The sequence below is a fragment of the Chiloscyllium punctatum genome, chromosome 7 (assembly GCF_047496795.1).
Source record: "Chiloscyllium punctatum isolate Juve2018m chromosome 7, sChiPun1.3, whole genome shotgun sequence".
NCBI lineage: Eukaryota > Metazoa > Chordata > Chondrichthyes > Orectolobiformes > Hemiscylliidae > Chiloscyllium > Chiloscyllium punctatum.
This window is the reverse complement of record NC_092745.1, coordinates 80,902,773-80,925,542: the sequence shown is the minus strand read 5'-3', so window position 1 is coordinate 80,925,542 and position 22,770 is coordinate 80,902,773. Positions and strand designations below refer to the sequence as shown.

The window sequence follows — 22,770 nt, the reverse complement described above, 5'->3', positions numbered from 1 at the left end:
TAATAGTACCTTCCACTGTGAAGACTGATGTATGGTATTTTTCAACGGCATTGTAATTTTCTGGTTCATTATTATCATTATTATTTATTCAACTTTATTCTCTAAGAAGCCTATGTTCACTTTATCCTTTCTGTATATTTAAAGAAGCACTTACTGTCCATTTTTATGTTATTTGCTAGTTTACCCTTAAAGTTTATGTTCTCCCTTTTTTGGGCCTCTTGTTGTTTTTAAACCTTTTGTTCCCAAGATTCTGGTTTACAACTAATCTTCACCATATTGTATGTTTTTGTTTCAACTTGATACTATCCTGAACTTCTTCGGATATTGTTGGTTTATCCCCTTTTCAGAACCATTTTTCCAGAGTAGAATTTATCTTTGTTGTGAGTTATGAACTACTTCCTTATATGTCTGTCATTGTTCACCATTTACTTATTCTGGCAGGTACCTTTCCCAGTTAACTCCAGGCATTCCTGAAGAAGGGCTTTGCCTGAAACGTCGATTCTCCTGCTCCTTTGATGCTGCCTGTCCTGCTGCGTTTTTCTAGCAACACATTTTTCAGCTCTGATCTCCAGCATCTGCAGTCCTCACTTTCTTTTACCCTCATTCCTTTTTTAATTACCCTTATATAAATCGCACACCTATTGTTTACTGAACCAACATTCTCACTCTCAAACTGAAAATTAAATCTTACCTTGTTATAATCATTGTTCCCTAGAGGAACTATTAATCTAAGAAAATTTATTAAACCTGCTTCATTAAACTTTCCAGATCCAAAAAAAGTCTGATCACTGGATGGATCCACAACATCTTGTTTAAAAAAGTTCCAAATGCATTATAAATTCTTTCTCAGGCAAATTGAATTTCCCAATCTACATGAAGATTAAAATCATCTATCATTCTTATTTTAAAAATGCCACTTTTACATGGCCTCATTGTTTCCTGAATTATTCTCTGTCTTGCATATAGCTACTGTTAGGGGGCCTATAGTTTACTTCCAACAGTGTCTTCTCCTTGCTATTTCTGATCTCTACTGATATGAATTCTATGTCTTTCATTTCTTGCTATCGTACTAATTCCATCTTGAACTAACAAAATGATCTCCATCACAATGATCACCTTATTGGGATTGTATTATAGACCCCTTAACAGTCAGAGGGAAACTGAAAAACAAATTTGGAAGGAGATCTCAGTTATCTGTAAAAATAATAAGGTGGTTATGGTAGAGGATTTTAACTTTCCAAACAGAGACTGGGACTGCCATATGTTAAGGGTTTAGATAGAGAGGAATTACTTAAGTGTGTACAAGAAAATTTTCTGATTCAGTATGTGGATGTACCTACTAGAGAAGGTGCAAAACTTGACTTACTCCTGGGAAATAAGGCAGGGCAGGTGACTGAGGTGTCAGTGAGGGAGCACTTTGGGGCCAGCGACCATAATTCTGTTAGTTTTAAAATAGTGATGGAAAAGGATAGACCATCACTTGGAGTGCAGGTTCATATCTCCTTGAAAGTGGAGTCGCAGGTAGATAGGATAGTGAAGAAGGTGTTTGGTATACTTTCCTTATTGGTCAGTGTATTGAGTACAGGATTTGGGAGGTCATGTTGCAGCTGTACAGGATATTGGTTAGGCCACTTTTGGAATATTGCGTACAATTCTGGTCTCCTTCCTTTTGGAAAGATGTTGTGAAACTTGAAAGGGTTCAGAAAAGATTTGCAAGGATGTTGCCAGAGTTGGAGGATTTGAGCTATAGGGAGAGGTTGAATAGGCTAGGGCTATTTTCCTGGAGTGTTGGAGGCTGAGGGGTGACCATATAGAGGTTTATAAAATCATGAGGGGCATGGATAGGATAAATTTCTCTGTGGAAGGGGAGTCCAGAACAGGGGCACAGGTTTAGGGTGAGAGGGGAAAGATATAAAAAAGACCTAAGGGGCAACTTTTTCACAGAGAGGGTTGTATACCCTGTTGCAATTGTACTAGCCTCCACCACACCAGAGGAAGTGATGGAGGCTAACACAATTGCAACATTTAAAATGCATCTGGATGGGTATATGAATAGGAAGGGTTTGAGAGATATGGGTCAGGTGCTGGCAGATGGGCCTAGGTTGGGATATGTGGTCAAATGGACGAGTTGGAACGAAGGGTGTGTTTCTATGCTGAACATTTCTATGACTCTATGACCCATTCCTTTTCACTTGTCCATTTGAAAAATCACACATCCCCCGAATATTTTGTTCTCAGCTTTAATCTCCCTGTTGCCATCTCTGCACAATTGCTATTAGATCATAATGTTAACTTCTATTTGTGTCATTTATTCATTTACTTTAAAAATAAACTTTAAAATAGCAGGAGCATCCCAGATGCCAGAGTTCCTCTATCCTCCCACTGCTCCATTTCTAGCAGACTTAGTTTTTGCGAACAGGGAAAGTTGGTGATGCATGATTTGCACAGGAGGGCAGCCTGAATAGCAGCACTTGACAGTTGGTTCCCATAGAACTAAGACAGGAATCGTAGCAAGACCCCCACCCCTCCACCTTTGAAACCCTTGTGGTCACCTAGGCACTGCCTACAGGGTCAGTCTGCCCAGTTCTACCCCATCCTGATCCTCAGGCTTGAAAATTCCACTTTTTGGAATACATATAATGGAGTCAGATTGGACCTCAGTGGACAATTGCCAGCCTTAGACATCTGGTTGAATTGCAGTTAGATAAATGAGAGAATTATGAGAGAGGGCAGAATCTTTCTAAATTGATGTAAGTGGTCAAATGAACATCTTCAGCAGTTACTTGCAACAGCTGAAATTGACTTGATTTAATCTGGAGTTTGATGATTTTTCAGGTCTCCTTGGCACACAGGACCTTGGTCAGTCATTAAGCATTGTTGCACCCAAACAGAGCAGCATTATGGCTTTCATAAAGACTCTTGACCTATCATAGATTATACAAAGGATGAAGGAACTCAGTAGAGTCCATTCCTGTGTCAAGCAGTATTAACTCAATCCTTTTTTTAAATTAAGCAGCTCTTCCTTGATGCTTTTCCCTGGCTAGTGGTGCTCTGTAACTACAAAGCTGATACAAAATTAAATCTTTCTTGTTAAAAACTTCCATCCCTATGTAAAGCCTTCCAAAAATCAGCATGGGGTGGCATGGTGGCACAGTGGTTAGCACTGCTGCCTCACAGCACCAGATATCTGAGTTCAATTCCAGCCTTGGGTGACTTTGTGTGGAGTTTGCACATCCTCCCTGTGTCTGAGTGGGTTTCTTCTGGGAACTCTGGTTTCCTCCCATAGTCTAAAGATGTGCAGGTTGGGTGAATTTGCTGTGCTAAATTGGCCATAGTGTTCAGGGATATATAGGTTAGGTGCATAAGGTAGGGGAATGGGTCTGGGTGGGATACCCTTTGGAGGGTTGGTGTGAACTTGTTGGGCTGTAGGGCCTGGTTCCATACTGTAGGGATTCCAATTCTAAAATTTGCTCTAAAAATCCTGAATGTAATGACAATGCTGACAAATTCCACCACAGTTCCATAACATACTAAAGTAATCAACAACATTCTAAAAATGTTAATCAATCTAAGACCCAGATATATCTACATTCACCAAAAGCTAATTAGTTCTTTAATTTATATACTATCTATGCAACCAATTTAATTGAAATCTTTCTCCTGGTTTTGGGGTTGTATTGTTTACAGAAAAACAAACTAATAATCGGGGCCAGAGCATTATCTGCACCTACCTTCGGTAGGAAAATGAGGCAATAATGAGGTTTATAAGTTAATCATCAATTTATATTGGTCTATGTTTAAATCATGGCCACTCAATGTTTAAGTGTTTTAAGACAATTGCCTCCTGATTAATGATATAGCAGGGCTGACATTAATGGGAGTATTTAATATCATTTATTACAAAAAATATATAAGATTATATGTAGGACAATTTATGCGTGTATGTGTCTATTTTCATTCATTATGAAAAAACTGTACTAAAAACTATTTTGTAACATTTTTCCAATGCTGACCTTTCAATCTGGCAGTTGCCACAGTAACTGAAGGCACATTTCAGAATACTGTCCAATGTCATAAGGCTGATTTGTTGGTAGAGCTCCAGTGTATGGCTTTCTTTTGTGTAAATTTGTTCCCATTTATCCTGTACAGACAAATAAATTAATTTTCAACTCATTTTAAGAAACCTGTAGTGAATCAAAAAGCATGAGATTATTAAAAAATTGCAAAAATACAATGCACTATTTTTGTTGATGTGTCTTTTTTCTCTACTGCCTCCTTCTTCAGTCTCTTGTGAAATACAGCTGGTACATAGAACATAGAACATAGAACAATACAGCGCAGTACAGGCCCTTCGGCCCTCGATGTTGCGCCGATCAAAGCCCACCTAACCTACACTAACCCACTATCCTCCATATACCTATCCAATGCCCGCTTAAATACCCATAAAGAGGGAGAGTCCACTACTGCTACTGGCAGGGCATTCCATGATCTTACGACTCGCTGAGTGAAGAACCTACCCCTAACATCAGTCCTATATCTACCCCCCCTTAATTTAAAGCTATGCCCCCTTGTAATAGCTGACTCCATACGCGGAAAAAGGTTCTCACTGTCAACCCTATCTAACCCCCTAATCATCTTGTACACCTCTATCAAATCACCCCTAAACCTTCTTTTCTCCAAAGAAAACAACCCCAAGTGCCTCAGCCTTTCCTCATAGGATCTTCCTACCATACCAGGCAACATCCTGGTAAACTTCCTCTGCACCCGTTCCAGTGCCTCCACGTCCTTCCTATAGTATGGCGACCAAAACTGCACACAATATTCCAGAAGCGGCCGCACCAGAGTCTTATACAACTGCAGCATGACCTCAGGACTCCGGAACTCAATTCCTCTACCAATAAAAGCCAGTACGCCATATGCCTTCTTCACTGCACTATTTACCTGGGTGGCAACTTTCAGAGATCTGTGTACATGGACACCAAGATCCCTCTGCTCTTCCACACTACCAAGTAGTCTACCATTAGCCCAGTAATCCATCTTTTTATTACTCTTACCAAAGTGAATCACTTCACACTTAGCTACATTGAACTCCATTTGCCACCTTTCTGCCCAGCTCTGCAGCTTCTCTATATCCCGCTGTAACCTGCCATATCCTTCCTCACTGTCTACAACTCCTCCGACTTTCGTATCATCCGCAAACTTGCTCACCCAACCTTCTAACCCTTCCTCCAGGTCATTTATAAAAATGACAAACAGCAATGGTCCCAAAACAGATCCTTGCGGAACACCACTAGTGACGGCACTCCAAGATGAATCTTTGCCATCAACTACTACCCTCTGTCTTCTTCCAGAGAGCCAATTCCTAATCCAAACCTCCAACTCACCCTCAATGCCATATCTCTGTATTTTCTGCAGTAGCCTACCATGGGGGACCTTATCAAACGCCTTACTAAAATCCATATATACTACATCTACCGCTTTCCCCTCATCTACCTCCTTCGTCACCTTCTCAAAGAATTCAATAAGGTTTGTGAGGCACGACCTGCCCTTCACAAAACCATGCTGACTATCCTTGATCACATCATTCTTATCCAGATGTGCATAAATCCTATCCCTTATAATTCTCTCTAAGACTTTGCCCACAACAGAAGTGAGACTCACTGGCCTATAGTTACTAGGATTATCCCTACTCCCCTTCTTGAACAAGGGAACCACGTTTGCTAGCCTCCAGTCCTCTGGCACTACTCCTGTAGACAAAGAGGACACAAAAATCAAGGCCAATGGCTCTGCAATCTCCTCCCTTGCTTCCCAGAGAATCCTAGGATAAATGCAATCAGGCCCAGGGGACTTATCTATTTTCACCCTTGCCAGAATTTCCAACACCTCTTCTCTACATATCTCAAAGCCATCCATTCTACTTATTCGTGCCTCAGTATTCATATCGACAACAATGTCCTGTTCCTGAGTGAATACTGACGAAAAGTATTCATTCAGCGCCTCCCCAATCTCTTCAGCCTCCACACGCAACTTCCCATTACTATCCTTGATTGGACCTATTCCTTCCCTAGTCATTCTTTTATTCCTAACATACCTATAGAAAGCCTTAGGGTTTTCCCTAATCCTACCAACTAAGGACCTTTCATGTCCCCTCCTTGCTGCTCTTAGCTCTCTCTTCAGGTCCTTCCGGGCTACCTTATAACTCTCAATCGCCCCTATTGAACCTTCACGCCTCATCTTTACAAAGGCCGCCCTCTTCCATTTAACAAGGGATTCCAACTCCTTATTAAACCACGGCTCCTTCACACGACCCTTTCCTCCCTGCCTGATAGGTACGTACTTATCAAGGACACTCAATAGTTGCTCCTTGAACAAGTTCCACATATCAATTACGCTCTTGCCTTGGAATCTACTTTTCCAATCCACACATCCTAAGTCATGCCTCAACGCATCATAATTTCCCTGCCCCCAGCTATAACTCTTGCCCTGTAGTACACACTTATCCCTCTCCATCACGAGACTAAAAATCACCGAATTGTGGTCACTGTCCCCAAAGTGCTCACCTACCTCTAGTTCTAATACCTGGCCTGGTTCGTTACCCAGAACCAAATCCAGTATGGCCTCACCTCTTGTTGGCTTATCTACATATTGTGTCAGGAAACTCTCCTGCACACATTGCACAAACACTGACCCATCTAACGAACTTGAGCTATAGCTTTCCCAATCAATATCAGGAAAGTTAAAGTCTCCCATTTCGAGAACTGAGTGAGAAGTCAGGATTATTAGGGGCTGGAAGACTTAAATCTTAGCGCTGAAGTGAACTAGGGAAAATTTCATGTTGGTGAGGTCCAGTGGTAAAGTTTAAAGCAAGCAAAAAAGCAACAAATAAAAACCCAATAATAAAACAATCAGACATTAGTTATATGCCTGCAGTATAAGCTGAGACAAGCTCACTTACAGTCACATTTCTTGGAAACTAACATTCAACTGCCTGCAAAGAGAGATGCAGGGATTGTGATGTGTAATTGAGCAACACTCGTTGATTGTGTTAAAAGATGTGGGGGTGGTCCTGAACAAACATGCGGACACATGCAAGCTGCCAACTTGCAAAGGGGGCTGGAGCAAAATAAACCCAACCCCTCAGAACAGCCGGGAAATGTCGGAACCTGTTTGTTCTCCTCCTCTGTCGAAGAAAGCTTGGAGGCTGACTTGGACATGGAGTATGTTGCAGCCTCAATGCCTTTACCACCTGGAGAAGAGGATGAATTTCTTCCAAGATGCCACAAGTGGAAGGCTATAGTATAGCCACATCCAAGGCTAAGTTGGAGGAACCTGACCCAGGAGAGGCTCCAATGAAAAGAACTGATCTATATCCCCAGACTTAGGGAGGGGGGAATGTAGTGATTGTAACAGCCAGGTGGACCTAATGGGATAGGAGTTCCCTGATCGGGGCTGTTAATCTGGTACAATCGGGGAGCCCTGGCTGACAGATATAAATAGGCGTGTCAAACATTCTGTTCACTGTGAGAACTGAGGAAGCTGAACCAGTGTCAAGTACTCTTCATGTGTGAGTGAAGTGTGACTTGGTGATGGGATACCGGCCTCTGTGGAGTTATTTTAACACCAGCATTCTTATACAGCCTTCCCCAATGAAGTTCCCATCTAAGTACTCTGTAATAAAACTCACACCTATGTTATCCTAACTCCCTGTTCAGTGTCTGGCCACATGCAGATGCCACCTCTACGACCCTTGAAATAAACTGTTTTAGTATATGAAAGGGTGGTTGTGTGTGTAATCAACTGATGGTGCATCTTCATTTTCACTGTCTTCTTGCTATTCTTCTGCTCCCTGCCAGAATGTACTTAGTATGGGAAAAGGGTAAAGTTGTGCTGGAGAGAAAAGACACACACACACACACACACCAGCTTGGAAGTCAGAATGAAATGTGAGATGAGGACAGCGTGCGATTGAGATGGAGGATTAGCTACAAAGATGTTTTGATAATTTCAGTTTTGCTGCAGTGTATGGTCTCAGCAACGGGCATCCTGATAACTATCCTATAGAATTAAGACATGTAGGAATATCAGCCCCTTCCATTTCACGTTGCTGACTCTGGGTTGGATTCACCTTGCCCTGAAAGAACATCAAACTTGTCAGTAAGGAGTGTACAGTCTATTTGGCTAATGCGGCTGATATAGTTGAATAAATGGTAGTGTATGCAAGCTGAAAGATGTGGATGTGAGGCCTGTAAAAATGCCATGTGTATGAGGTGCAGCAAAGCATACAAATGCATTGTGCTTATTGGTCGGCGACAGGCAGGACTCTGGTAAATTCAGCAATCGTTAAGTCTGGTGCTGCAGTTATGGTACGACAAATAGTTCCTGTGTGTTTAATACCTAGTTCTCCATGCTATCAGCTCAGAGAGCATCTAAGTGCTCCTTAGAAGTGGCTGGTTCCGTGCATATATGGGACATCTCTCCTATGTTCCATAGCATGTACTAAGTCATCAATGTGCAGTTTATGTAAACCTTAGAGCCAGCTTTCTCCTGTTGTATTATTCTTCAATGTTTCACATGTCAGATTTCCTTACTAAATGACCTGCTCCAATGTACCTTCCATTTTAAAGCTGCAGGTTGCTACAAGTGCACCAGGATGTTCCTATTTTAGGCCCACTGCTGGTGTACTCAGTTAATGAAAAACGTGCATACAGCAATTATTCAATCCAGCAGACAGCACCAAGTTGCCACGTGACCTGCACTGTTCACATGAGTTAATTGAGCGCACTGATCAATGCACCCATTTTCAGGAATTATCCAATTTGGCTCTAAGTAATGCCTATTTTCCTTTTGTAAAGCTGGAGTGGGCTCAGTTGTTTTTCTAGTGGTTCAAGATTTGTGAGTGGTGATGGGGATGGTGAGGTTTACTTTCAACTTACATTTCTTAAAAAATAAATGTCCCTTGTCCTTTTTACAACAGCAACATTCATTTCTTCAGGTACGACAAGCAAAAGGGATTACTAAAAGTTGAAGTTTCTCATCTTATACGTATTTGGACTAACAGACAAGAACCCAAATATAGAAAGGGAATACCAATATGTAGCACAGGAAGAGGATGGCAAATGGTTGGTCTATGGTCAGCTTGGACATGCTGTTAACTGTAAACCGTCTATTTTAGTTAACTGAATAAAATACAAATCAATAGGCAGACTGTGATTAGTCAGGGTGTAATCAATATAGTAAAATATGTTCTAAGTGTAATAAATGAGTATACTTGCTGCACTGAAATGATCTCTTTCCTGCCAGCAGAAATTAATAACTACGTACTGGAAAATTAAACCGTAAAACAATTAAGGACCTATTAAAAAAACAGAGCAGAGCAATGAAATTATAATGAGTTAAAGATTTTTGAAAAGAACATACCAACATGATCTTGGTGGATTCCGCAACCAGTCTTACATACGTCTTCAAAACGTCATAGTGAAACCCAGGTGTTAACAGTCGTCTGTGGCGGAACCATTTCTGTCCAGCACTCACCAGTAAACCATCACCTGGGAATCAAAGATATCACTTCTTAATATCATTAAATGTTAAAGTGTATACATTAGTTCCTCATTAGTGTTGCAGTTGTGTTCCCAGAAGGTGCTGTGAATGACAGCTCGAGACATGAGTGGCAAGAGACAGAAGGCAAACTACAGAGTGAGATCAGTTTTGAGTTGCAGGGTAATGGAGGGGAACTGCAAAAGGAGAGGTAGTGAACCAGAGGGTCAAATGCAACAAGATCAATGGCTGGGAAGATAAGCAAACAGGAGTGTTGGTGAGCATGAGGTGTAGCAAATGGAGAGGTGACTAGCAGAGTGAGCCAGAGGGACGTAAAGACAGATCAGAAGACAGAAGGAACAGCCAAGAAAGAGTCAGAAAGCAGCAAGAGGACTGGCCAGCAGGAGGAGCCACACCAAAATGGCACAAACATGACTCTTGTCACAGGAAACATTAACATGAATCAGCAACATGAACTGCAAATACTGGCCCTATTAAAGACATGATATTAAATTGAAACAATTTAACATGGGACAACTTAAAGTGATCGTTTATGTTATTCCAATTTTTAATTGAAATTGCTAGCTCTGTATCCTGTATTTTTCCAGTGACTAAATGTGCGAATGCACTATTTATGAAGTAAATGCAGTCTGTGTTGCTTAATTATTGGTCTTAATAGAAATTGGTGATTTTCAGTTAGGTTGGTAACCAAGCAGTAAAATTGGATTCAGCATGATTAAGCATGAAACAATAATAGCTTAGGTGCATTATACTAACTGTAATGATATCAGATGAGAACAGGATTTACTTAGATATGACGCTGACTATTATGATAAATAATTGCAAGCTAGAGTTACACTATGGTGAAGTTTTCAAGGTAGGTAACACTCATGAATAACTATGAAACAATAGTCAAGTCGACTGACAAAAGCGTATAATGTTGCTTCAAAATATTCATGCCATTCCTTATGCTCATGTTCCACTGACTTAAAACCTCAAACTTTCAATGTACATTGTGTTTAGAAATTTTCCTCCTCTCAAAAAATGATTAAAGCACAGTACCAACCTACAACATAAAGATGTCCCAAGTCCAAGTGCTTTTCCTGTTTGATTTAGTTGATTATAGCTGGGTGACTGGTGAGCACTACATGTGGTCTCAGCATTTGTGCTTGGGACGGAAATAACTCAGAATGATATCTAGTTACTCATGTTCAAAAAGGAGGCAAATAGACTTTGGATGGAAGAACAAGACTTGGTATTGTTGAGATATCTTCCAGGTTCAAATCCTGCTCATGCTGTTTTTATCAAAACAGGAAAACAGTGGAAGACAGTGTTTGCCAGGGAACTGTAAGCCATGAGCAGTAATCATCAACATTCAAGTAGTACATGCTGACACTTGGAGGAATTAAAAATATAAACTTCTGTTGATCAGAAAGTGCATCACCTCAATTTTATTCCAAAGTGACAATATTTCCAAATTCAAATATGTAGCTAGAACGGAGTTGGCTTATGTGGAATTTGGCTTTAGAGGAAGGAAATTGTGGTCAGTCCTTTAGCCTGACTTAAGCAGGTGAAGTATTAATAGTTTTATAATGGAAGGAATAACCAATTCTATGTTTCCCAACTAAATTGATGCCACAGTGTTTGTGATTTGAGCCTCTCCTTATCCAAATGCTAAATCATAGAATCCCTACAGTGTGGAAACAGGTCCTTCAGTCTAACAAGTCCACGCTGAACCTCCAAAGCGTAACCTACCCATACCCCTCCACTATTATCCTATAATTACCCCGGACCAATGCACCTAACCTACACATCCCTGAATACTGTGGCCAATTCACCAAACCCACACATCCTTGGACTGTGGGAGGAAACTGAAGCACCCAGAAAAAACCCAGGCAAAAGTGGGAAAAATGTGCAAACTCCACATAGACAGTTGACCAAGGCTGGCATCGAATCCGGGTCCCTGGCGCTGTGAGGCAGCACTGAGCCAACATGCCGCCACAAATGCTTTTCAGTTACACATCAGTAGTTTTCTATCCAAATATCCAATTCAGGTGGAGAACAACACTGTTTCTCAAGTACCACTCCTCTTTCAGCACATGAGCACAGAACAATTCAGGAATGCAGGACCGTCATAGGTGTTACTTTTCGGCATGGAAATGATGAGATTAAACCTAACTCAGGTACAGATGAAATTATCAAGTCATGTTGTTCAAAGAGCAAATGTTCCTTCTGAAGGTTTGCTCAAACATTTCTTCCTTGACAGGAAAGCAGGAAATTACAAGACAGACTAAGCAAATAGAAAAAGCTATGACAGATAGACTTAATACAAGAAAATATACGATCACTTTCTTTGGATCTAAGACTTGTTTTTTCACTGGTGAAAGACGAGGAAATGCTGGCTGTCCATGGATGTGCAGGCTAGGTGGATTAGTCTTGGAAAATGCAATGTTATAGAGTCATAGAGATGTACAGCATAGAAACAGACCCTTCAGTCCAATTTATCCATACCGACCAGATATCCCAACCCAATCTACTCCCACCTGCCAGCACCCAGCCCATATCCCTCCAAACCCTTCCTATTCATATATCTATCCAGATGCCTTTTGAATGTTGCAATCATACGAGCCTCATTGCCCCTTAGGTCTCTTATATATCTTTCCCCTCTCACCTTACACCTATGCCCTCTACTTCTGGACTCTCCCACCCAGGGAAAAGACTTTGTCTATTTATCCTATCCATGCCCCTCATGATTTTATAAACCTCTATAAGGTCACCCCTCAGCCTCTGATGCTCCAGGGAAAACAGCCCTAGCCTGTTCAGCCTCTCCCTATAGCTCAAATCCTCCAACCCTGGCAACATCCTTGTAAATCTTTTCTGAACCCTTTCATGTTTCACAACATCCTTCCAATAGGAAGGAGACCAGAATTGCACGCAATTTTTCAAAAGTGGCCTAACCAATGTCCTGTACAGCCACAACTTGACCTCTCAGCTCCTGTACTCAATACTCTGACCAATAAAGGAAAGCATACCAAACACCTTCTTCACTATCCTATCTATCTGCGACTCCACTTTCAAGGAGCTATGAACCTGCAGTCCAAGGTCTCTTTGTTCGGCAACATTCCCTCGGACCTTACCATGAAGTGTATAAGAAGAAAGTGAGGACTGCAGATGCTGGAGATCAGAGCTGAAAATGTGTTGCTTGAAAAGCACAGCAGGTCAGGCAGCACCAAGGAGCAGGAGAATCGACATTTTGGGCATGAGCCCTTCTTCAGGAATCAGGGAATCCTGAAGAAGGGCTCATGCCCGAAACGTCGATTCTCCTGCTCCTTGGATGCTGCCTGACCTGCTGCGTTTTTCCAGCAACACATGAAGTGTATAAGTCCTGCTAAGATTTGCTTTCCCAAAATGCAGCACCTCACATTTATTTAAATTAAACTCCATCTGCCATTCCTCAGCCCATTGGCCCATCTGATCAAGATCCCATTGTAATCTGAGGTAACCTTTTTCACTGTCCACTACACTTCTGATTTTGATGTCATCTGCAAACTACAAATTTACTAACTGTTAGAGAGGTGGGGTAGAGGAGGTGGGTCTGGGTGGGATGCTCTTCAAAGGGTGACTGTGGACCCTTTGGGCCAAATGGCCTGCTTCCACAGTGTAGGGATTCCATGATTCTAATAGCTAATCTAAAACCCAAAGAGGACATCCCAGCATAAATGGTCATCTTAATAGTTCCAACATTGCATTCACTCCTCTGGTCAATGTGGCTGATCAGCTTGACCCTGATGCAGTAAATTTAAAACAACATTATCTGGCTTTCAAAGCCACCTTAACATGAAGGTTCCCTCTCCTTCACCCTGTACTGACTACAGTGACCACCTTGGCCAGTAACATTTCTGAGACCACTGAAACTCCAGTTGGGTCTGCAGCTCTAAGAAGTGGGCATCCATTCTCAGAGGGTTGTGGGTCTATAGAATTTCCTTCCTCAGGATGCAGTGGATGTAGAATTTTTAAATATTTTTAAGGCAGAGGTGGGTAGATTCTTGATCATCAAGGGATTAAAGATTATTGGGAGTATGAATGAGTATAGAATTGAGGTTAAAATCAGATCAGCAATGATCTTATTGAATGGTAGAGCAGGCTTGATTGCCAAATTGCCTGACCTTGAATCATAAGTTTGTAACAACACCTGCAAGCTCCCCTCCGAGTCACACTGTATCCTGACTTGAAAGTATGTCACTGTTCCTTCACAGTTAATAGGTCAATAACCTGAAACACCCTTGCTAATCACATAATGAGTGTACCCAGATTGCAGTGACTGCAATGATTCCAAAAGGTGGTCACCACCATTTTCTCAAGGGCAACTAAGGATGGGCCAAACTCACTCCTGATGAAGAGCTTATGCTTGAAACATTGACTTTCCTGCTCCTCAGATGCTGCCTGACCAGCTGTGTTTTTCCAGTACCATGCTTTTTGACCTAAATCAATTTTATCCTTGCCAACAACATGCACCTCCCATGGTTAATGAAAATAAAAACTGTAATGATGTGGAATACTTACCAATCCAAGGAGTTATAAATTGGTAAACCATATCGTCTTTTGGCTCTGTAACACATTTAAGTTCAAACAGATGTAATTCAGAGACGTTTACTTTTTTTTTCCAACTATTCAATGTAAAACGCTATAAAGAGTAAAGTTAAAATCATCAAGGCACATTATACTACACTGACCACAAGACGTAAAGGAAAGAATAAATCATACACTCCATTGAACTCTTCAGTATGATGATGGCTGACCTTCAGCTTCAATTCCGCTCTTCTGCCTGTGCCCCAGATCCCTTGATTCCTTGACAGACTTCTGCAGAGATCAGTCTTAAATATAGTCAACAATGGAGCATCCACAACTCTCTTGAATCAAGAATTTCAAAGATTCCCAATCCTTTGTGTAAAGACATTTCTCCTCATTTCATTTGTAAATGATCAATTCCTTATCCTAAAACAGTGCAAATATGTTCTAGATTTCTTAGTTTCTCAGCCAGGTGAGACATCTTTGCTGTGTATATCCTGTCTAACCTCTTCAAAATTTTGATTAAAAATCTTCTATCTTTACCAGTATCATCAATGTTTTGAGCTGATTTCTAAAATACTCCTAATCCTGAAATTGCTATTACTTGTCACACCTCACTGGGTTAGCACACTGGAGAATAGGCCCTATTATTCCCAGAGTTGTCACGAAAGTTAAAGACTTTAAAAAGTACACAAAATCCCCCAATGGCCTTGTCTTCTAGACACAGGTTTACAGAAAGTATAGACGAGGTTTCTGTACTCAATAAATGTGACAATTTATTACAAGTAATAGCCTCCAGCTACAGATAAGTAATTAGCAGCATATAACTCTATTAATGAAAACTCTCACCCTCTTACAAACTCCTCTAATACCCATACACACAGACAGGAAAAAAACATGTCATAACATGTCTGAACAGGTGATTGAAAATAATTTTTATTTAATGAAATGCTATTCTTAACTTCTTGAGCCTACTACAGACAGACTTTCTTGCTGAGTTTAATGGAATCTACATTATTTAACATTTTGATTTGTTTGATTGAATGTTACCCATTCTGACTTTCATGTTGAGAATTCTTAATGTCTAGATCATCCGGCACATTTGGTAAGAAAGGAAGCTGAGTATTAATGAGATGAGCAGTGGAGTTAATAAGATACAATCCTCCTTAATTTGCAGATCACTGCTGTTGAGTGAAAAACTCGCCTCATCACAAATGCATGAAAGATCCTGCGAGATGTTGCAAGTATTGAAATAGGCTTTGACAGACATCTCAAACGATCCTGACACAAATGTTCCCTGGCCCACATTGCTCAGGCCATTGTAAGATCCCACCCTTTGTTCTTTCCTGACCCATTCTGTTTGTCTTTACCCATGTCTCTACACAATTCTGTTGCCTCAAATTTTCTCCTTAGATTTCTAAGTCTCCCTCACGAACACCTCCCCTCCACTTAGCAAATGCTCTTTGTATGTTTAAATTTCTACTATACACGAATTATATAATTCACTACAGCACTGGTAACGTCTCTATGACATCATTTATCCTGGCATCAGGGAAGCAACGTACCTTCATCGAATCATACAATCCTTACCATGTGGAAGGGGGTCATTCAGCCCATCAAGTCCACAGCAACCCTCTGGAGATCATCCCACCCAGATCCACACTTCAACACCATCCCTGTAATCCTGCATTTCCCAAGGCCAATGCACCTAAGCTGCACATCTTTGGACTGTGGCAGAAAAGTGAAACACCTGGAATAATCTCATTCAGAGACACTGGGAGAATGTGCAAACTCCACACAGACAATTGGCAGAGGCATGCTTCTGGTCCTCACTCCAAAGACCCTGCTGACATCTTCATCAAAATGGTACTCAGCAAAGACTATGCTGGAATTGTACGCATGTTGTCCAGATGCCATTTATGTTCATAAATGTGGTGTCACAGCCATAGGAGCTAGGGAGCCCAAAGTCGCAACACGCTTTGTTTTATCAGCACACCACAAAGCCAGGGCACAAAGTACAGTCTCAGCTCTCTGAATCTGAACCTACTTCTTCTTAACCTCCTCTTTCATTCACCTGTCAATGTCTCTCCCACTTAAAATGCTCCTATTCCAGATACAATTATCTTTAAGGGGGCATTCAGAAGGCATTTTCTAATCAACTTGTTCAGAGATGGAACAACACACCTCAGGAGCAGGTGGGATTTGAACCTAGGCCTCCTGGCTCAGAGACAGGGACACTAACATTGCACCACAAGAGCACTCCAAGGGTAATAGACTGAAAGGGCTCTTGCATTTTATCAGGAGCAAAGCCCTCCTCAGCCTATGGTTGATCTACTGATCCATATTTACTCTGCTATACAAAGTTTTGATTGAAAATATGTGGGCTCACCAGTGAAGTGATGCTGCTCAAGTCTAGAGGATTAGTGGTAAGTCAGAAGATTGGACAGAATTGAAAAATCAACAAAGAATGTCTAAAACAAAAATGAAGGGTGAAAATTAAAGTCTGAGCGGAAGTTAGCTGGAAATATATAATTAAGTGGTAAGGCAGGAGTGTTCTCAATGATGGGAGGGTCTCTGGTTTCACTAAAGTAATCTTGAATCTGAGATGTTCCACCTCTGAACCTGGCACTCAAGTGTTCACCTTGTCTATGGTTATAACCACTTTGTTTCTTCCAAATGTCATTCTTTCAAAAACTCAATTTCTGAGTTCAAAAACCCACTGCCCAACACAGGTTGCCCTTGACAATGTGGTATTATCCTGCCTTCTTGAACTACTGTCATTCATTTGGTGGAGATATACCAAAATGCTGTTAGGGATAGAAGTCCAGGATTTTGATGCAGCAACAATAAAGGAACAGCAATGTATTTCATGATGAATGGCTTTGAGAAGAACTTGCAGGCAGGTGGTAAAATCCCTATGTATTTGCAACCATGTTATTTAGATGATAGTAGTTGTGGGTTTAAAAATGCTTTCAAAGGAGGTTTGCTGAGTTTCTGAAATGCATCAACTAATACACAAAACAAGAGCTCATCGTATAGGGGATAACATTTTAGCATACAGAGAGAATTGGTTAGCTAACACGAAGCAGTCAGATTAAGTGGGTTATTTTTGGATAGATAAAATGTAATTGGTGGAGTGCCACAGGGATCAATGCTGTAGCTTCAATGATTTACTGCCTATACAAATGACTGGAATGAATGGTTTAAATGCATGATTGCTAAATTTACTGATAACACAAAGGTAGTCTGGAAAGCAAGTAATGAGGATGGAAGGAGACTGCAAAGGGATATACAGAGATTAAGTGAATGTGCAAAATTTAGCAGATGGAGTATAACGTGGGAAAGAGTAAACCTGTCCACTTTGGTAGGAATAGAACAGAAAAGCAACATATTATTTTAATGAAGAGAGATTGAAGAACTCTGTGGTACAGACAAATCTGGGTGCCCTGTACATGAATCAAAACAAGTTAGCTTGAAGGTATATTGAGTAGTATCAAAGGGCATATGATGTGGAGACGGAAGCAGAGTTGAAGCCACGATCAGATTAGCCATGATTTTATGAATAACTGGAGCAGGCGAGAGTTGTCAAATCATTTACTGCTGCTTCTAATTCATGTCTATGCAAGATAGTCACAATGAAATCTGTTGAATAACAGGAAAAAATACAATGAGCTTTTAAATTCACAACAAATTGAGTCATTTGAAAGAATAACCTTTGATAGAAAAGAAGTAGTTATAAAAAAACAGACAAAAGTCATTTAGATAGTTTCCATGAAATTGTTGCAACCCACGTTAGATTTTTTTTTCACTTTCTTCCAAATACTAAACAACAGTTGTACCAGATGAATTCAAATTGCTCTTTGGAACAATTTCTGTTGCTCTGTAACATTGCCATGAAAGTCAACATTACACCATCTTGAATACTGACTCAATCAATGAATAACTAAAATTTGAGTAAGATTCAAAATGCCACTAGTCATGCAGAAATAAAGGGTTTGTACTCCTGTGATGGTAGTGTAAAACAAATGGAATTGCATCAGAAAGCTGTTATATTCTTTGCCAGATAATCATTTCCATGAAAAGTCAATGCAAAGGGACACAGAGTGGAACATATAACTAGCAACTGATGTGACACTGCCTCTTTGGCCATAGCCTAAGTTGAATTTCTACCCCAATTTCTCTGTTATAATTTTGTCAAATGGGGTTAAGATGAAAAACGTCTTTAATTCTTGGTTTATCTGACATATAAAATGGCATGTTAACTGTTAAATTAAACACATATTTTCTATCCTTGCTAATCAATGTTTCCATCCAATCATAAATCTGCCAACTTGTTTAAGTTTCTTAATTACTTATTATGTGGAAAGATCACCTTTGTTGTTGCAATATCATGAATACATTTATAAAAGATATGTTTATAATTTTATCTGAAATAACAAATTGAGGATTTATTTCTGCCAAGTGAGAAAGGAAACTTGAATAATGTCTACTGCTGCATCTTGTTGCTTTCACTGCTAACTCTAAATGTATTAACAATAACAGCTCTCAGCTGAACCAACCTTCTCATAATGCTAGCTTAAAGGAGACAATCTTTCTGCATCCCGGAAAGGAGGGAGGAAATTTTGTAAGAGAGTTTTATCTTGGTGGCTTTAAAATCCTCAGAAACTTACACACCACACACAATCAAGAAATTCTGACACCTACATCACAAAACATTCAAGGATTTGAAACAGTAACAAACAGTTATTGGCTAGCTATACATGAACAAAGGACTCTTTATCGTAAGAGAAGCTGTGTTGCAATGTATAGAGATTCCATCCCATTTCTGAATCTCATACTGCATCCTTTTGTGAGAATCTTCACCAATGTCACATTTGTAACAACAATAGCTTCTCTTGCAAAAGTATACTCTTTGTTTCTCTATATTTGGAGAAAGTTGGGAACACACAGAATTTTATAAAATACAGCGATGTCAATAGGGGACAGAGAGAGAGAGAGAGAGAGAGAGAGAGAGACTCATCTATAATGAGATTTTGCTTTTGTCTTGAGGTATGAAAGTTGTATTAGGAAGCCCAAGATTTAAAAAAAGAGGCTGGTTAACTTGATCGCCAGTTCTATTGCCTTCGTTATTCAAGATGAAACGCTTTTGATTAACTATGTAGCATACACCTTAACCCTGCATTTTACCAACCAAGTTACAGATTCCCAAAGTCGCGGTAAGGACCCCAAATGGGATTGTGAGTTGATGCTTTGAGGTTTAAGCTAAGGTACATCAACAATTGCTCTGGAACTCTAACTTAGATAAGGTTCCCCATGGTAAACTAATGGAGAAAGTGAAGTCACATGGTGTGCAGGGTGTTCTAGCTAGGAGGATAAAGAACTGGTTGAGCAACAGGAGACAGAGAGTAGTAGTGGAAGGAAATTTCTCGAAATGGAGAAAGGTGACCAGTGGTGTTCCACAGGGATCAGTGTTGGGGGCCACTGTTGTTTGTGATAAAAATAAATGATCTGGAAGAGGGCACTGCTAGTATGATTATCAAATTTTCAGATGTCACAAAGATTGGTGCAGCATTAGAAAGCATAAGGGACTGTCAAAGAATACAGGAGAATATAGATAGATTGGAGAGTTGGGCGGAAAAGTGGCAGATGGAGTTCAATCCAGGCAAATTTGAAGTGATGAATTTAAACAAGTCTAATTCTAAAGCGAATTATACAATGAACAGCAGAGCCTTGGGAAAAGTTGATGAGCAGAGAGATCTGGGAGTGCAGGTCCATTGTACCCTGAAGGTTGCTGCACAGGTGAATAGAGTGGTCAAGAAGGTATATAGTATGCTTGTCTTCATTGGACAGGGTTTTGAGTATAAGAGCTGGCAAGTCATGTTAAAATTGTACAAGACTTTGGTTCAGCCAGATTTAGAATACTGTGTACAGTTCTGGTCGCCACTTTATCAAAAGGATATGGATGCTTTGGAGAGGGTGCAGAGAAGGACGTTGCCTGGTATGCAAGGTGCTAGCTATGAAGAGAGGTTGAGTAGATTAGGTTTGTTTTCATTAGAAAAAAGGAGATTAAGGGGGGACCTGAGTGAGGTTTACAAAATCATGAATGGTATAGACAGGGTATATAGAAATAAGCTTTTTCCCATGGTGAAGGATTCAATAATGAGAGGCCACGCTTTCAAGGTGAGAGGTGAAAAGTTTAAGGGGAATACACGCGGCAAGTACTACACACAGAGGGTGCTGGGTGTCTGGAACGCATTGCCAGCAGAGGTGGTAGAGGCAGGCACGGTAGATTCATTTAAGATGAGTCTCGACAAATGCATGAGTAGGTGGGGAATAGAGGGATACAGATGCTTAGGAATTGGGCGACAGGTTTAGACAGGAGATTTGGATCGGCTCAGGCTTGGAGGGCCAAAGGGCCTGTTCCTGGGCTGTAAATTTTCTTTGTTCTAAGTGTGCTCCTATTCCAACAAGCCCCTACATCACTCTTAGAGTTTTCACTAAAAAGGGCTGCAATAATTTTTAAACCTTAGTACAAAACTGAAGCATCAAAATGCAGAGAGAAAATAAACCATGGGCCACATTTACAGAAAACTAAATATAGCATACCAAATTAATTCTCCCCCTCTCCACAACCCCACACCACCCCAACCTATTACCAACAATTCCAAATTTTTCTGACAGGGAAGGGGATAGGTATAATTCATATGAGGAAAATCCAAACATAGCAGGATCACTCGACCAGGATTCTCATCCCACGTTGGCTATTCCAATGCCATTAACCCGTAGTGCAGATGTCACAAATTGACAGAGTAGATATAAACACTGTCCATGGGTGAATCTGATGTGTTTAAGTGCTGTTTAAATATTTTAGACACCTTAATTACCTGACACTTTGATAGACAACCTGTCAGGAATCCTACCCCTCTGACTCCTTAACCTCACACTTTGCTTCAGTGCATGGCTAAGTATTTAAGCAATATCCTGTCTGATATTTTAATCTCACAATATGATAAGTACTGCCAATAAATAGGTTTTGACCTTCCCCAACTAACTTGCACGACAAGGAGTTTCTGAGTGAGCTATCATTGGAATCTTTTGCCAGAAATGCAGAGCTCTGCCTTAATGTAAACCAAGATTGCAGCAGAGTAGGATGCTTCAGCCAGACTTTGTCTGCTCTGTCTGTTCCTTTCTCATTTCTTTCTTTTTTGTTCCTCTCTTTGTGCTTTTTTTTTTGTCCTTTCTTCATTCCTGGCTCAGTGCAGACCCAGTGCGGCGTCCTCTTAGCACTGTCTGGCCCGTGGCAGTTTCTCAATGGCACATGGTGATCTCTCGATGGCATGGGGTGGCCTCTCAGTCTGATGTGGTGGTCTCTCAGCCTGTTCTCTTAGCGGCACGTGGTGGTCTCTCAGTCGGTGTGGTGGTCTCTCGATGGCACACGACAGTCTCTCAGACTGGACACTCGGCAGCCTGTGGTAGTCTCACAGCCTGGTCTCACAATGGCATGTGACAGTCTCACAGCCTGGTGTGGTGTCGTCTCAGACCAGACACTCACCGGCCTGTGGCAGTATCTCAGTGTGAAAATGTGTCTTGCCCGGGAATGTTCCAGAGGCAGCAGAAGGAGACTGGGGAAGTAGTAGCTTCAGCACTAGCAGCAGCAATGGCATTACAGCCCAACACGGGAAGAGCAATCGGTGAGGGATGTCTCCCCCCCACCCCGTGTCTATAGTGGTGATGTTCAGAACAGGCAGCTGAGGTCTTTCAGAGAGTGAGCTAAGTGGGGGGCTTGTCAAAGACTGTTGAACATGTAACTTTATTCCTTTCTTTTGCTGGTTTATATTAAGAAGGACTTTACTGTTAACTATTACCTTATTTCTTTATTTTTCTACTTGTGCTATGAAGGTAATGATTAGCTTCTTAAACTTTGTCTCTTTTATTACTGTGTACCTGCGTTTTTTGTATCTTGGTACCTTCCTACCTAAGATGGTGCTGTGTATGGCAAGAGTACATACTTTTCACTGTACTCCTGTACTTCTGTACTTAAGTACACATGACAATAAAATCTAAATCTAAACAAACCAATGGGAAAAGTTAGGAAAAGACTGGCAATCGTCATGTGAAGGCATTGATCAGAAAGTCATGCCCTATGTTTTTTGTTTCATCTCACTGTGCTAACTTTGAACAGAATGCAAATATTTGTCTCAGTTATGCTTCCCTACTTCAACCTTTCTATCAGCAACACATAGCGCAAAGACTGAATTATCAAGGCAGAGCATTTTGCTGTTTTGAAAGTGGTGCAAAGTCAAATAAAATAATCTAATCTGCTAATTAGGAATTACATTTATACAATCTGACTTCACAATAAACACAACAGTGTTTCCAGTATTTTCTTGTTTTATTTCAGATTTCCAGAGTTCACAGCATTTCACTCTTGCACATATTAATTTTTATTATGCAGAGGCAAGAGACTGTCAACATGATGTATTGCTATCATTTGAAAAGAATAGGAGAGTACAGTGGTATTACACACGATCTTGATGCAATTCATTGTTTTAGCAAGACTATACTATCCTAAACACTTTTCACATTCAAGTCATGTTTCAAATCCCGGGGTGGCACGTTTACTTATGGAAAATTTGACAGTGGATGCATGAAGAGAAAATGGACCAT

At 40.6% G+C, this 22,770-nt stretch overlaps 1 protein-coding gene across 1 annotated transcript in view; it reads right to left on the bottom strand.

Annotated features, from left to right (window-relative positions):
* The window catches only part of cyp4t8 (cytochrome P450, family 4, subfamily T, polypeptide 8), a 62,538-nt gene that overhangs the window by 26,805 nt on the left and 12,963 nt on the right, over positions 1-22,770 (bottom strand). Inside the window, exons 3-5 of the mRNA XM_072574175.1 lie at positions 14,098-14,142; positions 9,418-9,545; positions 4,014-4,141 (exon numbers count right to left, since the gene is read on the bottom strand). Of these exons, the coding sequence (XP_072430276.1) occupies positions 4,014-4,141; positions 9,418-9,545; positions 14,098-14,142 (301 nt within the window). The remainder of the gene's footprint in view (positions 1-4,013; positions 4,142-9,417; positions 9,546-14,097; positions 14,143-22,770) is intronic.